This window comes from Rhynchophorus ferrugineus, unplaced genomic scaffold, assembly GCF_030347505.1.
Source record: "Rhynchophorus ferrugineus isolate W39M unplaced genomic scaffold, kcgeb_rfMv2 rfM7, whole genome shotgun sequence".
Classification (NCBI taxonomy): Eukaryota; Metazoa; Arthropoda; class Insecta; order Coleoptera; family Curculionidae; genus Rhynchophorus; species Rhynchophorus ferrugineus.
Window position 1 is genome coordinate 6,462,789 of NW_027472586.1, and position 22,378 is coordinate 6,485,166.

The 22,378-nt window shown below is 37.2% G+C and overlaps 3 protein-coding genes across 7 annotated transcripts; 1 reads left to right on the forward strand and 2 right to left on the reverse strand.

The window, feature by feature from the left end:
- The first annotated feature begins 16 nt into the window (after positions 1-16).
- Positions 17-17,412, forward strand: Pih1D1 (PIH1 domain containing 1). The gene is made up of 7 exons (XM_076409983.1): positions 17-166; positions 226-310; positions 15,612-15,753; positions 15,817-15,983; positions 16,688-16,971; positions 17,026-17,169; positions 17,291-17,412. Exons 1-7 carry the CDS (start codon positions 98-100, stop codon positions 17,324-17,326), a joined length of 927 nt encoding a protein of 308 aa, XP_076266098.1. The 5' UTR covers positions 17-97; the 3' UTR covers positions 17,327-17,412.
- Positions 415-18,045, reverse strand: LOC143199865 (multidrug resistance-associated protein 1). 5 transcript variants are annotated; one of them, XM_076409979.1, is made up of 21 exons: positions 17,867-18,045; positions 9,884-9,934; positions 8,450-8,545; positions 8,100-8,390; positions 7,785-8,045; positions 7,328-7,725; positions 6,910-7,271; positions 6,579-6,850; positions 6,298-6,526; positions 5,963-6,242; positions 4,681-4,907; positions 4,423-4,623; positions 4,055-4,282; positions 2,754-2,912; positions 2,558-2,692; positions 2,280-2,500; positions 2,001-2,218; positions 1,744-1,939; positions 1,374-1,681; positions 1,102-1,316; positions 415-1,044 (listed from the first exon to the last, which is right to left on the reverse strand). In XM_076409979.1, the coding sequence occupies exons 3-21, from the start codon at positions 8,501-8,503 to the stop codon at positions 686-688; spliced, it is 4,614 nt and encodes a 1,537-aa protein (XP_076266094.1). In that variant the 5' UTR covers positions 8,504-8,545; positions 9,884-9,934; positions 17,867-18,045; the 3' UTR covers positions 415-685. The 5 variants fall into 5 exon arrangements, with proteins under 5 accessions (XP_076266094.1, XP_076266092.1, XP_076266095.1 ...); XM_076409977.1 differs by lacking the exon at positions 17,867-18,045 and adding an exon at positions 10,137-10,211; XM_076409980.1 differs by lacking the exon at positions 17,867-18,045 and adding an exon at positions 10,133-10,196.
- A 1,102-nt stretch (positions 18,046-19,147) lies between these two features.
- On the reverse strand, positions 19,148-22,363 carry LOC143199336 (sphingosine-1-phosphate phosphatase 2). Its single transcript, XM_076409089.1, has 5 exons — positions 22,273-22,363; positions 21,912-22,203; positions 21,609-21,859; positions 21,381-21,553; positions 19,148-20,633 (listed from the first exon to the last, which is right to left on the reverse strand). Exons 2-5 carry the CDS (start codon positions 22,180-22,182, stop codon positions 20,216-20,218), a joined length of 1,113 nt encoding a protein of 370 aa, XP_076265204.1. The 5' UTR covers positions 22,183-22,203; positions 22,273-22,363; the 3' UTR covers positions 19,148-20,215.
- Positions 22,364-22,378: the final 15 nt, after the last annotated feature.

The window sequence follows — 22,378 nt, forward strand, 5'->3', positions numbered from 1 at the left end:
AAATAATTGTCAAAACATAACCTATAGTCATAATCGAAATTCGGTCGACTAAGTGGTACGAATATTACGCTTTTTGTTTTTGTGAATATTGTTAAAAATGCCAGAGTCAAAACCTATTTTTCTTGATGTCGATTCGAGTATAGTTGAGAATAATCTTCGTATTACCGTAAGTTTAAGTCAAACAAAAATATTTGTTACAGAAATGTTTTTTGTTAAAATTTCTAGAATAAGGAATCCGAGGATGATCTTAACAAGATATTTGGCAACATGGACAAGGAATATCCGAGTAAATTAGTTAAGCCTCGTCCAGGTAAGTACTGCAGTTCTCTATTTGCGGTGTTATTTAGTTAAAATGGAATAAGAGTATAATGTAAATTATTTATTGAAATTGACATTCGAGGTATAAAAAAGGACTAATTAAAAACTATTATTTCTTTATTTGAGGAAAAAATAAATAACATTTTATAAATATATTATAAAAATATCGTGGTATTTATGTACAGAATGTATATTAACAATCATACATGTTAAGTACAAAATATAAAAAAACATACTTGTTAAACATCCCTGATTTATGACCATAGTTTTTTAAAATATATCACATATGTTCATATTTGAAATGTGTTTTTTTACATGTAAACTATTTACAGTTTATTTAACACGGTATTTCTATACATTTCTTGACCTATACTAATCCAGCGTCTTTACACATTCCGTGGAAGATTGAATCTTTATTTTCTAACAAATTAGCTGGTGTATCGAATTCAGAAATGTTTCCTTTATCAAGAACGAGGACCCTGTCCGAGTCCATGATGGTGTTTAATCTGTGGGCGATGGTCAGGACCGTACAGTCAGCAAACTCGCTTCTGATGGTTTTCTGAATCAACTCATCGGTTTCTAGGTCAACAGCCGCCGTAGCTTCGTCAAGAATAAGGATCTTGGTCTTTCTCAAAAGTGCTCTGGCTAAACAAATCAGTTGTCTTTGACCTACGGATAAGTTCTCGCCGCCTTCGCTGATTTTGTGCATGAGACCCGCCGGTAAACCTGCAAATTAAGGGAATGTTTATCAACGATTCTTAAAACCGACAGGAAGAGGCTTACCATTAACGTATTCTTTCAAGTGCGCCAGTTCCAAGGTTTTCCAGACGTCGGAGTCGGTGTATTTGTTGAAGGGATCCAGGTTCATCCTGAGGGAGCCGGAGAATAAGACGGCGTCCTGTGGGATGATGGTCAGACGAGAACGGAGATCGTGAAGCCCTATTTCGTTGATGGGAGTGCCGTCGATGAGAATCGTGCCTTCAGCAGCTTCGATAATTCTAAAATTGAGTTAAGGTTAATGGTAAAGTTTGACGGGGTTATTGAGGGCGGTTTACCTGAATAGAGCTAAGGTTAAACTGGATTTGCCCGCGCCTGTCCTGCCGACTATACCGATCTTCTCACCGCCGTTTACTTGGAAGTCGATTCCCTTCAGTACGAGATCCAGGCCGGGTCTGTACCTCAGGCCGTACCGTTTGAACTGAACGGTACCGCTCTCCGGCCAGGTTGGTAATGGTTTCTTGCTCGGTATTTCCCAGTCCGCTTCCCGTTTGACCTCTCCATATTCCTTGATACGTTCGACGCATACTATGGTGGTTTCGACGTCCGATACCATACGCACCAGGAAGTTCAGCGTTTGGGTGATCTAAAAAATTACGAACGTGATGTTTTGGCTTGAGCTTTGACAAGATCCTCTATTGTACATACGTTCATCGAATAACTGACGGATAGACCGACAAGCGCCGGGTTCAGGTCTTTACCCAGGACGGCGAATAAAGCGGCGAACAATATAATGATGTTACCGATCATCTCCAGGCGGACACTGAGCCATCGTCCTGAACAGTTGCTGGGGTAGACGCTCATCTGATTTTTATCGACTTTGGTGTCGGAATCATTCATGAACCTGAGATTTGAGAAAAAGACGAAAGTGAGTGATGATCCAGGTAGGTTATCGGGTTGCATACTTTTCGGTTTGACCAAAGGCTCTGATCACGTGAGTACCAGTGACAGTTTCGCCGAAGTGGGAGTAAATGGGTGACCTGGAGACCGACTCGATACGCTTCAGTTGTCTTGAGGTGGCCACGTAGTATCGCTGAATGAACAGATACAGGCAGGCGATCGGGATTATGACCGCCGTGAACAGGGGGGTGGTGTAACAGATGACCGCCAGTGTTCCTATGACCTGTGTGAGAAGTTGCGTTGTATTAGTTGCGGGTTATTTGATGCCAGTTAGTATTCGGTACCTTGATGGAGTTGAGGAAGAACACGTTGAAATTCATGGGTAGTCTGAGGTCGACGTTGATGATGTCACCGGCGAATCGGCTGAGAATCCGACCAGATGGAGTGGTGTCGAAGAAAGACATCGGCAAGCGCAAGACGTTGTGCAGCACGAAGTTGTGCAGCTTGGCTGCGGCGCTGGTCGTACCTTTGGCGAACAACATATTCCCTATGTATATACATACAGCTGGAAAATAATAACTTGTATTAGAAATGGAACGGCGATGAATATTTACAGAGTTACCTTGACCGATACCCAGGACAGCGTAGACGATCAAATACAAGTTCCTCAAGCCGGTGTTCACCTTTCCGTTCTCGTCGATCATGTCGGGGTCTTCGGACCAGAGACCCAACCAGAAGTTGGTGGCGATACCGAAACCTGCACGAGAGAAACAACGATAGTTTTACATGCGAGCGGTTTCGAACAGTTTTAGTGGTACCTTGGAATCCGGCATTAAACGCAATGGTTCCCAGGATGAACAAGGTTCCAACGGCTCCCAGATAGTACAGATACACCGCGAATTTAACGTTTCCTCTTTCCGCCCTCTCTGTCTGTATGAGTTTTCCTTTCTGGTTGATGGCAGTGTCGCTCTTCGCAGCTGTAATTGAATAATAATGTTAAGGATGTCGGAGAGATAAACGAGTAAAGTTGTTAATTATGTTCTAATAGTTTCCAGTTAATAATTTTCCAAAATACCGCCTTACAATGTCTGTATTTTTATAGCTTTATGTCTGTTGAGACGCAAAGAAGAAGAAGAATTAACATGGCATGAATTCGGGTCTTTCCGGCATATTGCCTGGCCTTTGGCTTATTTGACACCAAACTACCAAAATCTTACTCTATAATAAAAGAAGCTGAAGCAGGTGTACCACAAGGAAGTGTGCTGCGATTTTAGCTGTCAGAGACAATAGTGAAGAAGTGACAATATAAATAATTGGACACAAGCTTGGATAATAAAAATTAATGAAAATAAATCTGTGTATGTGCAGTTCACCTACAGACTGTACAAGCACAAATAACATTAAATAATAATATCATTCCATATAGCAACAACACTAAATATCTCGGAATGAATCTTGATGCAAAACTTCGCTGGAAGGAACATATAAAGAAGAAAAGAAAAGACTGCAATTGAAATATAGAAAAATGTATGGCTAATTGGAAGAAAATGACAATTATCAGTACATAATAAATTGCTATTATATAAGCAAATACTGAAACCTATATGGACATGCGGAGTTCAATTATGGGGTTGATCTTCAAAGAGTAACATGAACAAAATACAAATTTTTTAGAACAAAGTCCCGAGAACTATTGTGGGCGCACCCAAATACTACAGGATTGACTACCTACATCGAGACCTTCAGATACCCACAGTCAGTCAAAAAATCAAGAGCAAGGGGGCATGAGGAAAGAATCCATTCTCATGAGAATATTGAAGTATTGCAACTTTTGGATACCACCAGAGTAGGACACAGACTCAAAAGAATCAAACCATCTGATCTTGTGTAGTGAGGGGCATATAATAAAAAATACAGCAGTGACATGTATAAATGTTATTTCACCAGAGACTGAGATAGGGCCGATGGGTCCTCCTAGTTATATACCTAGATTTAAGTTATCATAAAGACAAATTGTAGGTTAGTCGGAAACGACTAGTAACAATGTAATAATTAAATAATAAAAAAATTAACAAATATGATGTTGAGTCTTTCTTTAAAATTCGATTGTTGAAATTACCTTTCTCAGTTCTGATGCTGATCTTCCTGGAGGACACGCTAGGTTTTCGTTTGCTGCTCCGTAAGCTCTCCCTGGACTCGGTCCGTCCGATTCCGTTCAGGCCCTGCTGCGATCCCAGCGAGGACTCGGAGATCCGCGATCGCTGCCTGGAGATGCTCCTGCGCAGGTTGTTCCTGACCTCCTCGGCGATTTCCGCCCCGCCAAGCTGTTCCTGTAGCTCGTCAAGTTCTGCAAAATGGAAGATAATTATAACTAGTGAGTGGCACAGTGCAGAATAACCATTAAAAACGATGGAATATTGGATATTTTTCCTAGTTGTTGCCGAAAAAATGTCGTTTTTTTAAATATCGAAAACGATAAGGAGTTACCTTCCTCATCCTCGACGTCCTCGTTGATGTGCTGCAGGAGGAAGTCGGCGAACGCGCCCTTCTGGGCGAGCAGGTCCTGGTACGATCCGGATTCGGAGATCTCCCCGTCCTTGAGCACGACGATCTTGTCGGTCTGGGGCAGGTAGGTCACGGCGTGCGTCACCAGCACCCTGGTTTTGTTCCGGAGTAGTCCCGAGGGTCCTGGTTAAATAACGCGTTAATGGAAAATGTCTGGAGGTCGAACGCAGGCTGGTTTACCTATGAGTTTCTCGAATATGTGTTTTCCGACGTGGGAGTCGACGGCGCTGAGCGGATCGTCCAGGAGGTAGATGTCGGCGTCCACGTAGACGGCCCGCGCCAAGCTGATCCTCTGCTTCTGACCGCCGGACAGATTGATTCCCTTCTCGCCGATTTCGGTCTGGTCTCCATTCGCTAGCATCTCGAAGTCGGGCTTGAGGGCGCAAGCCTCAACGACTCTGTTGTATCTGTAACAAACAAAACGTGTGATGTGGGGCAATATATCGGTAGTTTAGTTAGCCGATATTTTTGGATATTTTTTCAAGAAAAATATTTCTTAAACAACTTAAAAACCTTCTAAATTGGTACTTTATTTTAAGTGTTTATTAAAAATATCGCTACTTTTTAATTTTTTTGAGCATATCGATATTTTTTGGACCGATATATTAATACATTTATCTTTTATTAAAAATATCGAAATCGATATCCCTCGTGTGAATATCGGTGAATTTGAGTAGAGTAATGAGTGAATTTGAGTAGTAACTTCGGTAGTTTCCTCCTGATTTTGCGACGTTACCATTTATAAGCAATTGAGAGGCAGAATCCAATGAACTGAATTTGATTGCTATTTTGAATTTAACTCTGATACTGGTAGGAACTCTGTTTTGTAAGGTTATGAATTCTTTATAGTTTATTTGTTCTCGTACTGTCCATATTTTGATTATAAATATATTATTATTATATATTATATATATCCATTCAATTTTTATTTTAATTTTGCGGACTGAATTAAATTCTATACCAAATTTATTATATTTTAGACATAGTTGACCATGTGAAAGTAAAAGTACAGATAAATATGACTCGATGTTTTTATGTGAGTGTATCTCATCAAAATCACAATTCGTTGATCATCTAGTCAATCCACAACATTAAAATTGAACAAGAAACATTGTTTGGTCCGCTTGAAGATTTTAAAGGTCGGGGGTTCCTATCTTGGTACAAACATTACTATTTCTAGATTTGAGTGTATCAAAAGGTTAGAGGTGAGAGACATACCTTACATGTTGTATTATTTTTAAATGAAAGATGTTTATAAATGGTTTCTCATATTACATTTTTTGTTTCAACAGGAGATGAAAATTGCGGCAACTTTTTAAAAATTTTAGTCTTAACAAAAAACTTACGATAATTTATTCTAGTTATATTAATTTCTTTAAATGTACGTATAATTTGCAAGAACTGGCAACCTTATACAGCATCAGACTCTTGTGGAATTTGTGTTTTATGCGAGGCAGATTACCTTATCTTGTCGAATTCTCGGCCGAAGGTGATGTTGTCTCTGACAGTGGCGTTCTGGATCCAGGCCTGCTGGGGCACGTAGGCGATGGAACCCCAGTTGTTCACCCTCCCGGAGAGTTTATCCATTTCGCCCAGGAACGCGCTGACCAGACTGCTCTTTCCGGAACCCACGGCACCGACGACGGCCGTCAGGCTGTTCTTGGCCACCGCGACGTCGATGTTCTTCAGCACGGGTTCCTCGCCCCAGCTGAAGGTAGCGCTATCGATCTTCAAGGGGGTGGCTGTAAAATAGGTCTGGTTAATTTTGGTCATCAACACGTGAAATAGTTTACGTACTGTCGGACTTATCGTGAGTGACGTAGGGTTCCAATTCTTCGGCGTTGAGGAAGGCGTTCAATCTTCTCACGGAGACCCAGGTCTGTACCATCTGGTTGATTACGTTCGGAAGCATACTCATCGGCATCCTGAGGATGTTCAACAGGGCCAAAGACACGAAAGCCTTGGCTGGTGTCAGGATATTTTTTTCGTCTACTAGTACGTAGGTGGCGAATGTGGCGCATGATACCTAAATCGGATACGTTAATAATGATCATCGTTTATCGTTGGTGGAAGCTTACCAAGAACGGTGCACAATTCCATATGAACATAGTACCGGCGTGGAGGTAGGCGGACTGTCTTAGACTGGTGATTTCTCGGTTCCTGATCCCCATGATGTGCTCCTCAAAGCTCTGCTCCCAGGCGTACAGCTTCAGGATCTTCATACCGTTGAGCACCTCGTTCATTATCTTGACGCGCTCGTCCTTTTCCTTCATCTGTTTGATCTGGAGCTTCTTCGAACGGCTGACCAGGACCATGTTAAGAGGGATCAACAGGATCATCACCAGCAGACCTGTTTCGGGGTTGTTATGGTGTAAATGTTCGATTTCGTATCGGTTTAGTGTGGCTTACCGGCTAGGATGGAGGGTCCCACTTCCAACCAAAGGAAATAGATGGCCAGGACGATGGTGACCGGAGCAGACCACAGCATGTTGATGAAGAAGGTCAATTCCTGGAACTTGTTGGCATCCGCCGACATGAGATTGACGATCTCGCCCACCGTCCGCTGTTTCCGGGCGCTATTCGAGATCCTGAGGGATTTCCGGTAGATGGCGGAAGTTAGAACCGTTCTTACGCGCAGCCCGAAGATGAACAGCCTGTCGGCGTTTTGGTTATTGATCAGGGTGACCACGCCAGCGCTGATAAATAGCGCCAGAGCGTACAGTATACCCTTCCACATGGGTTCGTTGGATCCAACGTACGCTATGAGCAATCTGCGAACATTTTCCGTGATATACGTGCTTTTTTTTCGGGAACAACAGCGACTCACCCTAAAATCTGGGGATTGATGAACTGACTGAGATCGGTGATCAGCTTTAGCATTACACCCATCATGAACGGCTTGTGGAAGCACGACCACATGGCGGGGATGATGGAGGTTTCTTTCCTGTCCTTGCCCTGCTTGCCCAGGTCTACCGACCCGTGGCCGGACTTGAACGACACCTTCGTCACCCCGTTCTGCTCCTGGTGCTTCCTGTTGTTCCTCTCCATCCTCCTGAAGAATTCCCGCTCGAATATTGGCACCAGCTCTCCGGCCCTGTCCTCCGGCTTCAGGTCCCACATGTCCTTCTCCTCCAGGGGCCTACGGAAGCCCTTGTACATCATCTTGTCCATGTAGCAGTAGGTGATTTTGCTGAGAAAACTGGCGCTCGGCAGGGGGCTTTGTTTCTGGAATAACGTGGGTGGTTTATGTGGGGTGATCGACTGGTGATGGGGGATGTGGTTACCTTGGACTCTCCGTATGGATAGATTCGAGGACGGCCCTCTGCGAAACAGTTCAACAGGAACATGGCGATGGTTAGCGGGTAGTAGATCATGTAGCTGATGTAGAGGTATTCGTTGTCTGGTCCGTTATCGCCGTTGGTCTTGATCTCCGTTCGGAATTGCGGGATCCCGAAGAGCGCCATCAAAAACCAAAATATGAACAGCAACCCCGACGACTGGACGCCGTGGTTTTTGTTGTAGTAGGCTAGGACGCCGGCTAAAGTCTGTAACACCGTTATTTTACAATCAGACACTTAATCGGACTCACCCATACTCACGAAAGTGATCAGCTTGCAGAAGGGCATGTACACGGCAACCTTAGATATCACATCCTCGTTTATGTTGGACAGGAAGTCGCTTAGACTGATGATGCAGATGAAGCCGGTGATGAACACCTTGGCGACGTTCTTCCAGTTCCAGGGAATGTCCTTGTTCCGGCTGCTTTTCATGTAATATACCTCCAGGGGCGCGAACAGCCAGAGGAAGACGCAGGGCAACCACACCAGCGCCGTCTTCTCGAAGCATGGCGTGAAATCCGGGTCGCTTGAGTTCCAGGTCAAGTTGTAATCCTGCGGGAAACGTTCGAAAGTTATGTCAAGTCGCGGTGGTGGTGTTTCGTCGCTCTTACCCAGAATTTCGAACCGCAGAACCGATCCAAATCTTCGTTATCTAAGTTTATCATGGCGACGGTTTAGCGCTGACACATATAGGCTGATGGCACGTTCTGCAACGGGTTTATTAATTTTATTTATCGGGCTGCTGTAGATGATTCATCATGTATCCGATTTCATATAGGTTTCGTATTATTTATAGTCTATTTCTATTTTTATTTTACGCGATGAAATTGATAGCCTGATGTCGGCCATCGAGAAAAATAAAATATAGAAATTTATATATAACAAAAAAATATCGAATACTGACACATTGGTCCAAGAAAAAATCGATATTCTTAAACATTTTAAGAAGTAGGTATATTTTTAATAAACTTTTAACATCAATTATCCAAATGCACTAAATCTTTAAAATGAAGCACCTCAATTAAAATTGAGAAATGTCTTAAATTTTTGTAAGAAAAAAATACCGTTCAAAAATATCGATATTTTTGGAAAAAATGATATTAATATTTCCAAATTCAGTTATATATTATGATGTTCAGCATATTTTAATTTTTAATTCATACCAAGGACAGTGGACGCTCTATTCAAGACAATGGCAACGAAGTTTCCGATATAACCACCTTAGCGACCAAACTTGGCATCTCCACATCGTACAAACAACACATCTCACGATAATAAATATTTATAAATATTAAGAGAAAACCCTTCCCGTTATTTAACTTCTATTGCACTGCTTATAATTATGCAACGTCAGTTTGATAACAACGACCTAATCTTGTTTTGAATCAATTCCTAGTCAAATTGAAAACATTCCAAATTCAGTTCGTGCTAAACAATGTATTACTTAGAGATATTTATTATATTTGAAAATCATTATTTAATTCAAGGGTACCCTTATCAATATCGCGAGAGAAAGAGAGAGAAGAGAACAGAGACAATGAACATTAAAGCAAATTAATTATTCCGAATTATCATTCGGTGATTGCGTAAAATATGTCGAGATGAAATGCTTTTGCCATTGTTTTAATTGTTCCGTAAATAGCGTTGGAGTATGTGTATTGTTTTCAGTCAACAAGATTTTGGTTAATAACAGGAAGCCAATGGCACATCATGTAGTATCGAATATTTAATATAAATTTTACTATAAACGCTATTAGAATTGTGTGTTATGTCAATATAGTAAAAAAATCGTTCATTGACATAACAATGACAAACTATTCATTTCCATAATCTTAACTTGATTTATCATTGAAAAAAAATTACTTTAGTATAAGTGACATAGAAGTTAATTAATTATTTAACAAATATTTCAAGTATGAGTATGTTATTTATGGTTGTGATTAGATTTGGAAGATAAAATAGTTGGTATGTAAACTATTCCGAACTATATCACAATTTTCTCGAAAATAAAAATAATAACTGAGCATCCATAAGATTGTACTTACCAAAACTCAATTCTTTACGCGATTTTCTTCTGTTTCTTCTCTTGAAAAACTCTAAAAAATCCAAAGACACGAATTAGAAATAAATAATGTGTCACAACTTAGTCACATACATTTATACAGTCTTTTTCTCATTAAAAATAATCGGGTACAAACAAACACAAAATAAATTAACGGATAAATAATTACTACTAATAAAAAAAAGTGAAAGGATTCGATTGTAAATATCTAAATAGTGTCTAAACTTATCACCTACTGTGACGATGCGATGAACGTTCTCGCGATTCAACTGTGAACGATGGCAGGTGAATCCGTTTTTAATATATATTTTGATATTTTCTTGATAAAACACCTATTTATTTAGTATTACATGTCATTTTTATCTCCAGTGGCGCGCGGGTGTAATTTGTAGTTTTTTTAATTAAATTTGTTTAAAAGCGAAATATCCTAAGTAGGCCATGAATATCAAATATAATTATAATTGGCCATAAATTATAATTAAATCAAACTCCGGATTCTGCTATAAACATGTCATTCAACTAATATTTCGCTAATTTGTACGACTACAAATATTTCTACCCATAATTAAGCTTAATAGGTCTAAATGAGAATATGAATTTCTAACTGTCAATGATTTGACATAATCTAGAAACAAAAAAGATCCCTACTAAATGTTGACTCTGTTATCAGTAATCATCACAGAAAAAATATTAAAAAAAGACTTGTACTAAGTTATAATAAAATCAAATACGAAACTAGGCTACAAACATTTGTGGAAATTAATATTTCATTCATTTCTAAGACTATACATATTTCTATCCATAATAACTGATCATAGATACATAGATATATGATTTTAGTTAAACACTGTGTTGACAGAAATATAGTCCTTCCAATAAAACCGCCAATGCACGTCATCAAAATTTATAATGCAACGTTGCCGCACCAAATTTAAGTTTTCGTTTATTTTGACTCTGCCAACAAAATACTAATGTAAATAAAATAATGCAACAAAAATCACATTATAAAATATAATTTATTTTGATATTATAGTATACATCTAAAGCATATTTTTGAAGGACTTAAGTATAGTTCATTAAACAGCCACGATAGTTCGTAGGTTAAAATTTTTTTAATTATATTTACGACAATGGTGTCGACCAGTACCCAACACAAATCGAATTTTATAGACTGATTTTGTCTCTTTTAACTGTGACTTTAAAAGGGATTTTACGTTTTTATAAACAGAACTTATATATTTAATTCGTTTGGTATCCAATAACAAATATTTTTTGACATTTACTGTCAAGTATGTGTCAAGAAATAATATACTACTCAAATTACATGTTGCAAGTTTATATAGATTTTACTATGGGAGTAATTAGGATTTAGATAAAATAATTATTTGGGATTTTATGTTTTTACTACCCATGAATATGTTATACCCGAAGAATTTAAAATAGTTTGAGTTAATAGTCTGCCTTTTAAGATTATTGTCGTCCATAAACAACGGATAAATAAAGTTGTTCCTGCCTTAGAGGTCATTTGTAGTTCTTGAAATCATTTATCGACACTTAGATGGACATTATGTGATTCTGGGAAGCGTTCTTTTTGTTTATGTTATGCTGTTGCGATCGAAAAATAGTGAGACGCAAAAATAATAGTGTTTAGAAATTTTATTTCAGTATTTTGTGTTATTTGCATGAATGTATTCGCATCGAGAGGCAAATTATGGACTGATAACTCTTGAGTTTTTACATTTGTACAGTTTACCCCAGATTGCATTAAAAGAACTTAATCTAACTAATACAACAAAGGCTTTCTTCCGTGTTACATGTAATTTGATAAAAACGTAGTAGGCTGTGACACGGCGCTGTCCACCCGCCAAAAATTTAGAGAATTTCGTTGAAATGTGAGTGTATTGGCGCTAGGTCTACGTTACTGAGATAAATCGAATAAAAATTATCTCGGTTACTGTTTGTTCAGCTCTTCTAGGACAATTGATGATTTGACGCGAATTTTGTAGGAGCCTGTTAATTTACGTCATACTTGAAAATGGTTTATGACATAGGCGAAAAAAATTGAGGCTGTTAGGTCCAATCGAACGAAATTTTGAATGAGAAGTGAAGTTGGAAATGGTCCTGATGAATAACCACTAAAAATTCAAAACTTTATTTAAAGTAACATAGAAAAAAGAGTTATGTCGATTCGAACGTCGAACAGTCCGAAAGTTTTTGCCGCATTTTAAAATTTTTTAAGGTTATGGTTCTTTTGGATGATTTTACAGTCGTCGGTTTCATATTGTTTTCTTTGTTACATTATCACAGTAATTATCTAAAACGACTGTGGGTGCGATTGTTGTGTAGTATGAAGGCCCAGAGGTCAAACTAGATTTGACTTAGTCATATTAAAGCGTTTATTTGTCGTAAAATTAATCTGTTTATTTTTATCCTTGCGGAAGCTTTATAGTCGATAGTTTGTGTTTGTTCATCTTTTTTTTTGATTATAACTAAATTTAGAATGTTTTTAAGATCACTTCAACTTATATTTTGTGAGGAGGTTTTGAGGTCAGGCTTGTTATGGTATCAATCAGAAAAAAGGCAATATTATTAAATAACAAACATTTTAAAGGAAATTGGTAAATTGATCTCTGAAATTTTTACTACATCATTTTACGATTTCTGAAAAGTATTGTGTTATTTACCTATAGATTTGGCTCGGTTTAGTCAGAGCTTTGGAGATAAACACGGAACAATTACGTTCGCTCGTCGAAAGTAAAACAAGTTTTGTTTGATTTAACTTTGCCATTCATTGGTTTCCATTTGTTCAGGCTTAGCTCGTCCGTACAAGAGGGTATTAAAAAAAGTTGCTATTCATGCATAATTTCAAAAAAAAAATATTTGCAACTACGTCATCGCTAGTAGTTCTTCATTGAGTATGTGATTAGTGGGCAGGAAGTAGGGGATTCTCTACCACTAGTTCTAATAGGTATTTTGAGATCCTATCGGTAGATGGTGCTCACAGTAATAGTCGAATCATTTGTTTTATTTATTTTGTTATATATCCCTGTAAATTCGAAGTGCCCGAAGCTGGAATAACAGACTCGCAGTCATCTTGTTTGCAGGACACTGCGTTTCATTGATGATGAACATGATTTGTTTTTAGTTTTGAAAATAATTTAAAAAATAATGTCCACCCTTTATTACGTACTATATCAACATCGCAGACATTCAAATCAACTGAAAGACATAACTGACAAAGGAAACAGTAAAAAGGTGTATAGATAAAAGCAGATAATATAAAATGAAATTATATACAGAATGAAATCGATATTTGTTACACAAATAGTTTAGACAAATCTTGAGATAGGACTTTATAGTGAGTTAGGTAGGGCATATTTTCTCAATAAAGCATAATAAATAGCTGTAATATGAAGTAGAAGTTCTGACTCACAAATGTCAGTTCCATAAGTCTGATCAGTAATTTCTGCCTTGTCTTGTGATATAGCAGTGGAGAAACTGGTGAAAGACAATGATCTATGTTGTACCAGACCATTTATCCTTTTCTCTAGAATTCAGAAAGTGTCCTTGTAAGATTTTAGACTATTAGCAAATGAATTTCCAAGTATACTTACATTGGCTACCATGGAGATGAAAAGAATTAACCAGGTTTTAGAATTATTATTAAGAGAAAGCATAAGATGTAAGGCCTCCTTTGTGACAAACATCTCAGCTGAGAAAATAGAAGAAGCTAAGTTAAGAACAAGAAACTTTTCAGATTCAGATCGAATTTATTGTTGACTGGAGCTCCAACTACTGTAGAATAGTGTTCAGAATTTGCCTGCCATGGATAGCAAAGCCCAACGTTGAAAAAGAGTTAAATAGAAGAACAAAAAAAGAGGAGACAAAATTATGGGTTTAATTGAACCTAATCGGTACCAGTCCTCCTGAGTAAAAACATATTCGAGCTTGAAAAAAAAAGACAGCCCATGTTGGGAGCGTTGTAATAACATCAGCATAATCATTTAATTAACTCGAAAGACTTCACTCCATCTACTTCTTATTAGATTATTGTTATCGAGGAACTAGATGATCTTTTTGATAGTACGACGATAAACTCTTCTACACCCATATGACCATATGAAGGCCACTGTCTCATCGTTGATGCTATAAGTCTAAACACGTTTAACAGGTCAATTGAAAAGTCCCCGGCGTGACACATAAATGGCGCTACTAGAATTAAATATATTTTTGTATGTTTTTTAGTTAGCCCTAACTCTCAAAAGATGCGTGTATAAATTTGACAGCTGTCGGATCATTATTTTGTGAATTATAGCATTTTGAGTGAAGCAACCTTTGTTATTATGAAAAATATATTTAAAAAAATTTCGCGTGTTGATAAAATAATGCTTTTTGAGAGGAAAAAATACAGTTGAAGCAAAAATTGGCTTGACGCCGAGTTTCCGGGCACTGCCCCAGGCAAATCAACCATCAAGGATTAGAATGTTGAGTTTAGATGTGGTAAAATGAGCACCGAAGACGGTGAACGCAGTGGACGCCCAAAAGAGGTTGTTACCGACGAAAACATTTAAAAAATTCACAAAAGGATTTTGAATGGCCGTAAATTGAAACTGAATGAAATAGTAGACACTCTAAAGATATCCACTGAACGTGTACATCATGTCATTCACGAATATTTGGGCATGAGAAAGCTTAGTGCAAAGCTCACTTTTGACCAAAAACAACGACAAGACAAGTTGATGATTCGGGGCAGTGTTTGAACATGATCTTGCGTAATCAACCCGAGTTTTTGCGTCCAGATGTGGCAATGGATGATACATGGCTCCATAATTTCACTCCGGAGTCTAATCGACAGTCATCTGAGTGTATTGCACACGATGAACCCGCTCCAAAGCCTTGGAAAACGCAACAGCCGGCTGGCAAGGTTATGGCGTCTGTATTTTGGGATGCGCATGGAATAATTTTCATTGACTACCTTGATGAAGGAAGGGCCGTCAACAGCGACTATTACATAGCATTATTGGACCGTATGAAGGACGAAATCGCCGATAACGGCCGCATTTGAAGAGAAAAAAAGTGCTGCTTCACCAAGACAATGCACCGTGTCAAAAATCCATGAATTGGGCTTCGAATTGCTTCATTATCCGCCGTATTCTCCAGATCTGTCCCCTAGCGACTATTTCCTGTTCTCAGATCTCAAAAGAATGCTCGCTGGGAAGAAATGTTCGTCGAATGAAGAGGTGATCGACGAAACTGAGGCCTATTTTGAAGCAAAGGACAAATCGTACTACACAAATGGTATCGAAAAGTTGAACGGTCGCTGTAACCGGTGTATCACCCTTGAAGGGAATTATGTTGAATAAAAAAACTAATTTTGCCAAAAAAATGTGTTTTACTATGGTAGGCCGGGGACTTTTCAATTGACCTGTTATTATAAGTCAATCTCTCAGTTTGCCCCAACACACTAAATAGCTGAAAGCACAATAATTTGTAACTGTGGAACAAATAACGCTGCCTTTATATCCAGTATATTCTATGGACGTTTACTTTTCAAACGCGCTATAGTATGGCTTCATCGAGTAAGCATTACTAGACATCATTGACTTTAAAGCCATGTATTAGAAAAACCGAAATTACTTTTTCACCGACGTATTATCTCGTATTTAATATTGGGATCCATTTTTTTAACACGAGCTTTTTTTTATTTAAAGGATTTTGCGTGAAAACAAGAGACCAGAATAACACCAAGATATTCGTGAACATATGCACCACCGACGCCATTCCACCACCGAAAGATATCACCGAGTCGGAGCTCTTGAGCGTCATCGACGCCGAGGACGCCTCCGATTTCAGGTTGGAACCGTCCCGATTCGATTCGTTCCCCGTCAATAAAAACCATCCATCGAAATGTTGCAGGGTTCCCATGAGCATCGGCGAGATACGGACCGAGGACTGTAAGGGTCAGGAGGCCAAAGCCTGCGACGTCGCCATACACCCGACGTTCTTCAAGAAGGTCGAGCAGAAGCAGAGCTTCAAGAATTTCTTCTTGGCGGTCGTGTTCCAGGGACTGGAGAACAAATATGGTACGTTCCGTGTGGCAAATGTTAGATTAATGCAGAAGCAAGTTTCGGTCATCAATTTATTTCTTTTTCTATGATTTAAAAGCTTATTCTATTATCTTCTTAATGATACATTGTTTGAAGAATGAATTTTCAAGTTAAAAAGTATATAATCATAATTAGAAATGCATTTGGCGATTCTGATTGGATTTTCATTCCAACGATTTGAAAGTGCTAATCAAAATGGCCACTAAATAATATGGCTTCTCAATAACCGTTGTTTAAAATTAAAATTGAAAGTGTTTAACTATCATTTAACTATATGTTTTTTTTAAACAGATGTGAATTAGCCACAGACAACAAAATAAATTGATTCGGTTATTATATTGAATAGATTAAGATAAATCTAGAAGGTCTAGATAATGGGTAGCTCTAAACCACTGATTCAAAACATTCATACACATGGTATGTTGAATATAGATCTTGTATCACCTAAACCAAGGCCAATGTTGATGTAACTCACCAATACCCCTTAATTGATAGATTGAGAAGGTATTTTTGGCGAACAAGTACATCTGTTCTTAAGAAGAAGCCAAAAACACATTTTTATTTAATGTGGTACATGTAGTACATAGTGTTGGCAAAAAGTTGCTTTAATCCAGTGGCGATTATTACATTGAATTAGATTTACTTTGAGGAATTATTAACATTTATTTTCCATCATACAGGGATAGTATGTGATGATGACAAACGCATACTAGTTAACAAAAAGTGTTTCGGAACCTTGCAAATGCATCGCATCCAACAGCGAGAAATTGCCGAAAAAATGGGTCTGGCTAAGCCAAAGTCGACGATGGAGCAACTCACGGGCGACAAGGGCGAGCCGTCCAAGAAAGTGATGATAGAGACCATATCATCCGAGGAGTACAAAACCAAAGAACCCGAGTACAGGATCTATAAGAAGAATCAGGGACCGAATTGTTTGATTGGCGAGTTCAAATTTCCCGACATAGTGAGTTCGAGGAATATTCGTTGGAATTAGCACTAACGTGTTGTTATTTACCAGTTATCTGGCAAAGAACTGACTCTGGATGTTGGTGAAGACCGCATTCTCTTGGAATCAAAGTCCAAGGGGTATTTGCTGGACGTGTTTGTTCCTTATTGCATTCGTAACGGAAAATGTACCTCATCATTCAATCAGATGACAAAGGTAAGCACTCCACAGTATATTCAGAGCACCCTGCCATAACTCAAGTATTCATATTTTATGCCTACTGTAGTTCGATGCTGTACAACATTAATTCTTACTATTATTATTTTTCCTCTTACAGATATTAACTGTCAATATGCCACTAATTGGAGGCTAAAATATGCGCGCGAAGGTGCTATACAAAACCATTAATTATATCTATAACTAATCTATGCTTAAATATATGAAACTATGTGATTAAAATAGTGTTTTATTTAACATAATATTTTATCCTAGACTCTACATTTACGTCCTTCCTTATAACAATAAAAAATCAGTTTTTAATACAATATTACAATTAAATAAAAAAAACATGATAATGCAACGCCTCCTATTGCAATGCTTTATTTTAACGGTCATTATAGATCAGCAGAATTTGCACAAATCATTCATTATCACCTTGTTATCTCGTTTTTTGACGCTGATAAGATGGAAACAGTCACGATTTGTTGTACCACTTGTCAAACTACAATAAAATAGTGTTTTATTTTAAGGAAAATCGTAAATCTTACTAAGAAACTAAAGGGCTTTTAGAGAAACATTAAGGACTCGGAGCCGACAGGCGTATTTCTGGTTGCCTGATAACATTGCAAATTAGTTCCGAACCAGCTGATTCTGTTGGTTTACTTGAATTAATTATTGAAATAATGATACATACCTTATAATAATTGCAAATTTGCAATATACTCGAAGGATCTCTCACATTCACTCACCGTTTACTCATTGTTTCTATTCAAGTTTATTTTAACGAAGGACGCATTTCTTTAATATACACTGGCGCAAGACATTGTCATCGAATGAATAGTCAGTCGTTCGGCCTTCGAATGATGGATTACTGTAAACAACGGTTTATTAGAAATTGATTGGCTTTCGAGCGGCCAAAAAACTCATCTGCTAATTTTAGCAGCGTTTTCTCTACGGGTAGGTTTTGATTAGGGAATCTGCCTGTCATTTTTCGAGGAAGTCCAGCGGCAGTCCTATGTTAGTTTTGTTTGCACATGAGCAGTTGTGAATTCTTGCGGTTTTACAGTTATAAACTCGGCCTGACATGTTAATAATTAGGCACCTAAAATTAACCTTAAATGTAAACTGAAATTTCGGGGTTCTAATCACATTCAGGCAAAAAAAGTGAATACCGGTTGTATATTTGAATATATTGCAGCAACATTTAGCAAGTTAGATGCCAAATTTCTTTAATTAAACGTATTCAATATTAATTCTCATATTAGTTTAAAATTAAGTTATAACATGCTTAAACAATAAGTTCATTTGCCATAAGTACCAATAAATAAGATTTTACAAAAAGCATTTACATAAAAACCTATAAGAATGTAATAATAGATGTAGAATTTAATAATAGATAACCGTTTAACTATCAATAATTATAGTCATTACAATTCAGCGGAATATTCTTATTCAAATCATCCTTATAAAACGAATATCATCGTTTGCCTTATCTCTGAATAAGATAATAATATACAAATCATGTTTATATAAAATTTTGTGCATTAACCTACTATTAAAACTGATTTATAAATCCAAATACAAATATTGTTCAAAACTACAAATCGTTTGCTAGACAGTTTTGTTTGAAATATATGTATTTTTATTGTGTTGAAAAAAGGCGAAGGTATTTATGTATTATAAATAAGTCTATAGAGAATATATTCAGGATAATGCTGCAGTGCCTGATTAACATTTACTGATATTGCAATAACAACAATAATAAAAAGTCAAAGTCATCTAGATTCTCCAAATTAGAAATTTTTAGAAAATGGCGAATGCGCTTTTAATCGATTGTCGAAAATAGTGGATCAACAACAGAGAATGCTTTATTGTTAAGTGATTATAGTAGTTACTTGTAAATAGTGAATCTGTATTCACAATTACGCACATTATTCAGTATAAGTCGCATAATAAGGGGAAAAATAAACAAAGCTTATTGGGGGTCACTAAGATTTTATTGTCAAGGTCAATAAATTCAATTGTTAAAAAGTGCCAGCTACATATACTTATGTCTAAATAAATACTAAGTGTTCCTGTGAATTATTTAATATTGAGCTAAGGTATTTAACAACCTTCCAAAGCACAATTGCTGTGAACTATAACATTTGTTTCTAATCTATGTAGTGCGAACCATGGTAATAAGCTTATAATTTCGACAAAACAGAATGAAAGCAAAACAACCCAATATTTCTTTTGATTTGTCGATAATTATCCGGATCCCATTACCACACGACTAGACTAATAGAATTGAACACCATGTAAGCGAACAACAACAGATGAACAATTTCCGATATATAAAACTAGAAAATATCACATTATATAAGAAGCACTTATTAAGTGTACCGGAACGTCGAAATATCAGGGGTGAACTGATGCAGATACCACTATGGCACTAGGATTGTTCTTAATACTGTAGCGATTCAACAGGTAGAAACAATGGTGTGAATTAAAAAAATTACCTAGGATAATATATAAGTACAATAACGATATGTAACGTTTGATTTCCCATACAGGGAAGTTTAACAAAAAATCACCGGTTAAAATTTAAGACATAAGTTATGACAATTATTTTATATATATAAATTACCCGAAAAAGTCAAAGATAATTTATGCCAAATACAGATACAAAAATTATCCAGTTACGATACTTTAAACAACGATAATGCTGATATAATAATAATATATAAGGTTATATAATATAGCGAAATATTCAACCACAATATTGGAGATTCTGAATAACAATAAACGTATCTTGAATCAAGTTACCATAGCATTTTCCGATCTTTTGTTATTTATCACAAACTTCAGTAATAATGCCTTGTTACTTATATCGTAATTTTTAACCATCACATTTGACATAAATAAATGAACTATCAGGTAGAAATAAAACAATTTATGTACAAAACTACGAATACGAAGTTTTTTGGAATGATGAGGATGGGGCTTATATTACTCGCCTATATTGCACGATACGACGTTTTGACGATACAGCCATGGCCGCCTAGATTTCGGTAAAAAACCGGGGACGTTCGATTCTCAACAGCCTGAACAATTGCGGAAGCAAATACAGGATGTTGAAACCGATCATGGCGCAGGTCACGTACTTGCAGCCCAATTCCGCGATGGTCTTGTGCTTGTTCTCGAGGGTGTTCTCCGATCTCTTCAGTTGTTCCTCGTCCTGTTTGAGCAACGCGCAGATAAAACTATATGAGAAGTGCTTCACTATTTGTCTGGTTAGGAACACGAAAAAGAAACCTATTATTGTGCGCAAGACTAGGCAACCCCACATGGTTAGTGATGGCCACATTATCACATGTGGTACTGGTAAATTGGAGGATGTCATCAGACCAGTTTGGTAGTTTAACCAGGCGCCCATCAGTGCCCCCACGCATACAGAGATTATCATTGTTGTGTCACCTCTATAATTAAGAAAAACACACTTGTTATAGAACACGGTTTTAATAAATAAAGGGTTTTCAATAAAGGGCGTCAATGCAGAAATCCATTGAAATCGTTGGAGAAACTTATTTGTATTATTACGAAATTGTTTACAGAATATAGCACAGTTTAAATGTCTGCCTGTCTTCCTACGGCGACTCTGATCCAAGTGGAGGGAAAGTTTTCAAACTTGCCATGTAGATTTGTCTGATTTAGAGCTAGGTTAGGTCTAGGTTAGGGGGCATCAAAATAAAATACCGGGTCGCAACAACAGTCGAGTGATAATGAGTTAGTACAGCCCAGTACAAGTTCTAATATTGATTCCAACAAACGGGCACGCGATGAGCACCAATATAACATGCCTGCTACAGACTGCCAGCATCGACCCGCCCTTATTGAAAAACCTTATATTATATCTTTACTTTTCTTATAAAATATGTCGTTACCTTTGAACATTCAATATCAATATTAGTAACATTTTAATCAAATATTTGTACGAAAACAGCTAAAATAGGTGCCCTTGATTTTTAATTTGAGACATTTAATTGTAATAATAAATAATTTAAAGACTTTTTCAAATAATTACTATCCCCTCTGTTTGCTGATAATACTCTTTTTTTAAAGCTAATTAAACAAGATAAATGTCTCCAAATTCAGTGCAAATATTGGATGAATAATTCATTTAACTATTACGCATCAACTTTCTTTTTGTGTGATAAAAGTCTTACCTTGTTGGCGTCCATTTACCACTATTGGGATAATAAACAATCATCAAGATAGAAATCGTTAATATCAATATAGGTGATGTTGGGTTGGTGAGGATGTAGTTATCTATATAATCGATGGCCGGTACCAAAGGTACCATAAGAGCAATAGATAAAGCCAAACCGGCAATTATGTCCTACAGTTGAAGTGCCTTATCAAAATATTGATAACATTTCAAAGTGATTACATACCAATACACTATGCATGCCAAGATATAATCTACTGACACATATAACACTACACCATAAGATTGCTGCTGCTAAACCCAAAGGTACATTGTATTCGTATCTATTCATAGTATATAGTAAGACTGAGAATGGTATAGAAACACCCACCATAGCATGGGTGGATGGAAATCCATATTCCAATGCCCATTTGCTTTGTAATTGTACTACTGGAGGACCAGGACGTGGCCACCTTATGATATCTTTAACTCCTTGACCTGAAATATATTAGAAGTTTTAAAGGAGCATATGAATTAAATCACTTCTTACCTATATACATTACTAATGTCCAAACTAACACAACCCTTCTACCAACAGCACCATCAATATTCCAAAACCAAAATGGAATAAATCCAGTATAAAAGACTTCATCACCTAACGCCGTTCCAAACAGAAAGAGATAATACCAATATTTGTTTCTAATAACATACTTTTTGTCGGTATGCCTACTGTCGGCATTATAATCTGGTTTAAAGTTTGTTTCTACACCGAAAAATTTTTGAATTTTTGCCACCAAAACTGGGTCTCCTAACCTCTCCATTGTCGCGCCTATCTACCTACGCTGAAAGTAAAGATGAGACATAATACATGAATTATAATTGATGTTATCATTAAATCAGTCACGTTTTACCGAAAATTTTTGGTAGCAAGATAATATAATTTTACTTGTTAAAATATTGACAGTAATCACTCACATTCCGATGTTTTCTGCAATCCGCATTGCAGTATTTATTTTA

Excerpts from the sequence above, each read along its gene's own strand:
- LOC143199336 (XM_076409089.1), bottom strand. The coding sequence starts at position 22,182 with ATGGAGAGGTTAGGAGACCCAGTTTTGGTGGCAAAAATTCAAAAATTT. Across the intron at positions 21,554-21,608 it reads TTGGCATGCATAGTGTATTG|GACATAATTGCCGGTTTGGC; the intron begins GTATGTAATCAC and ends CTTCAACTGTAG. Across the intron at positions 20,634-21,380 it reads GGTAAATGGACGCCAACAAG|AGGTGACACAACAATGATAA; the intron begins GTAAGACTTTTA and ends TCTTAATTATAG.
- LOC143199865 (XM_076409979.1), bottom strand. The coding sequence starts at position 8,503 with ATGATAAACTTAGATAACGAAGATTTGGATCGGTTCTGCGGTTCGAAA. Across the intron at positions 7,272-7,327 it reads ATCAATCCCCAGATTTTAGG|ATTGCTCATAGCGTACGTTG; the intron begins GTGAGTCGCTGT and ends AAATGTTCGCAG. Across the intron at positions 1,940-2,000 it reads GCCTTTGGTCAAACCGAAAA|GTTCATGAATGATTCCGACA; the intron begins GTATGCAACCCG and ends CTCAAATCTCAG.
- Pih1D1 (XM_076409983.1), top strand. The coding sequence starts at position 98 with ATGCCAGAGTCAAAACCTATTTTTCTTGATGTCGATTCGAGTATAGTT. Across the intron at positions 15,754-15,816 it reads GAGGACGCCTCCGATTTCAG|GGTTCCCATGAGCATCGGCG; the intron begins GTTGGAACCGTC and ends GAAATGTTGCAG. Across the intron at positions 17,170-17,290 it reads CATTCAATCAGATGACAAAG|ATATTAACTGTCAATATGCC; the intron begins GTAAGCACTCCA and ends TTCCTCTTACAG.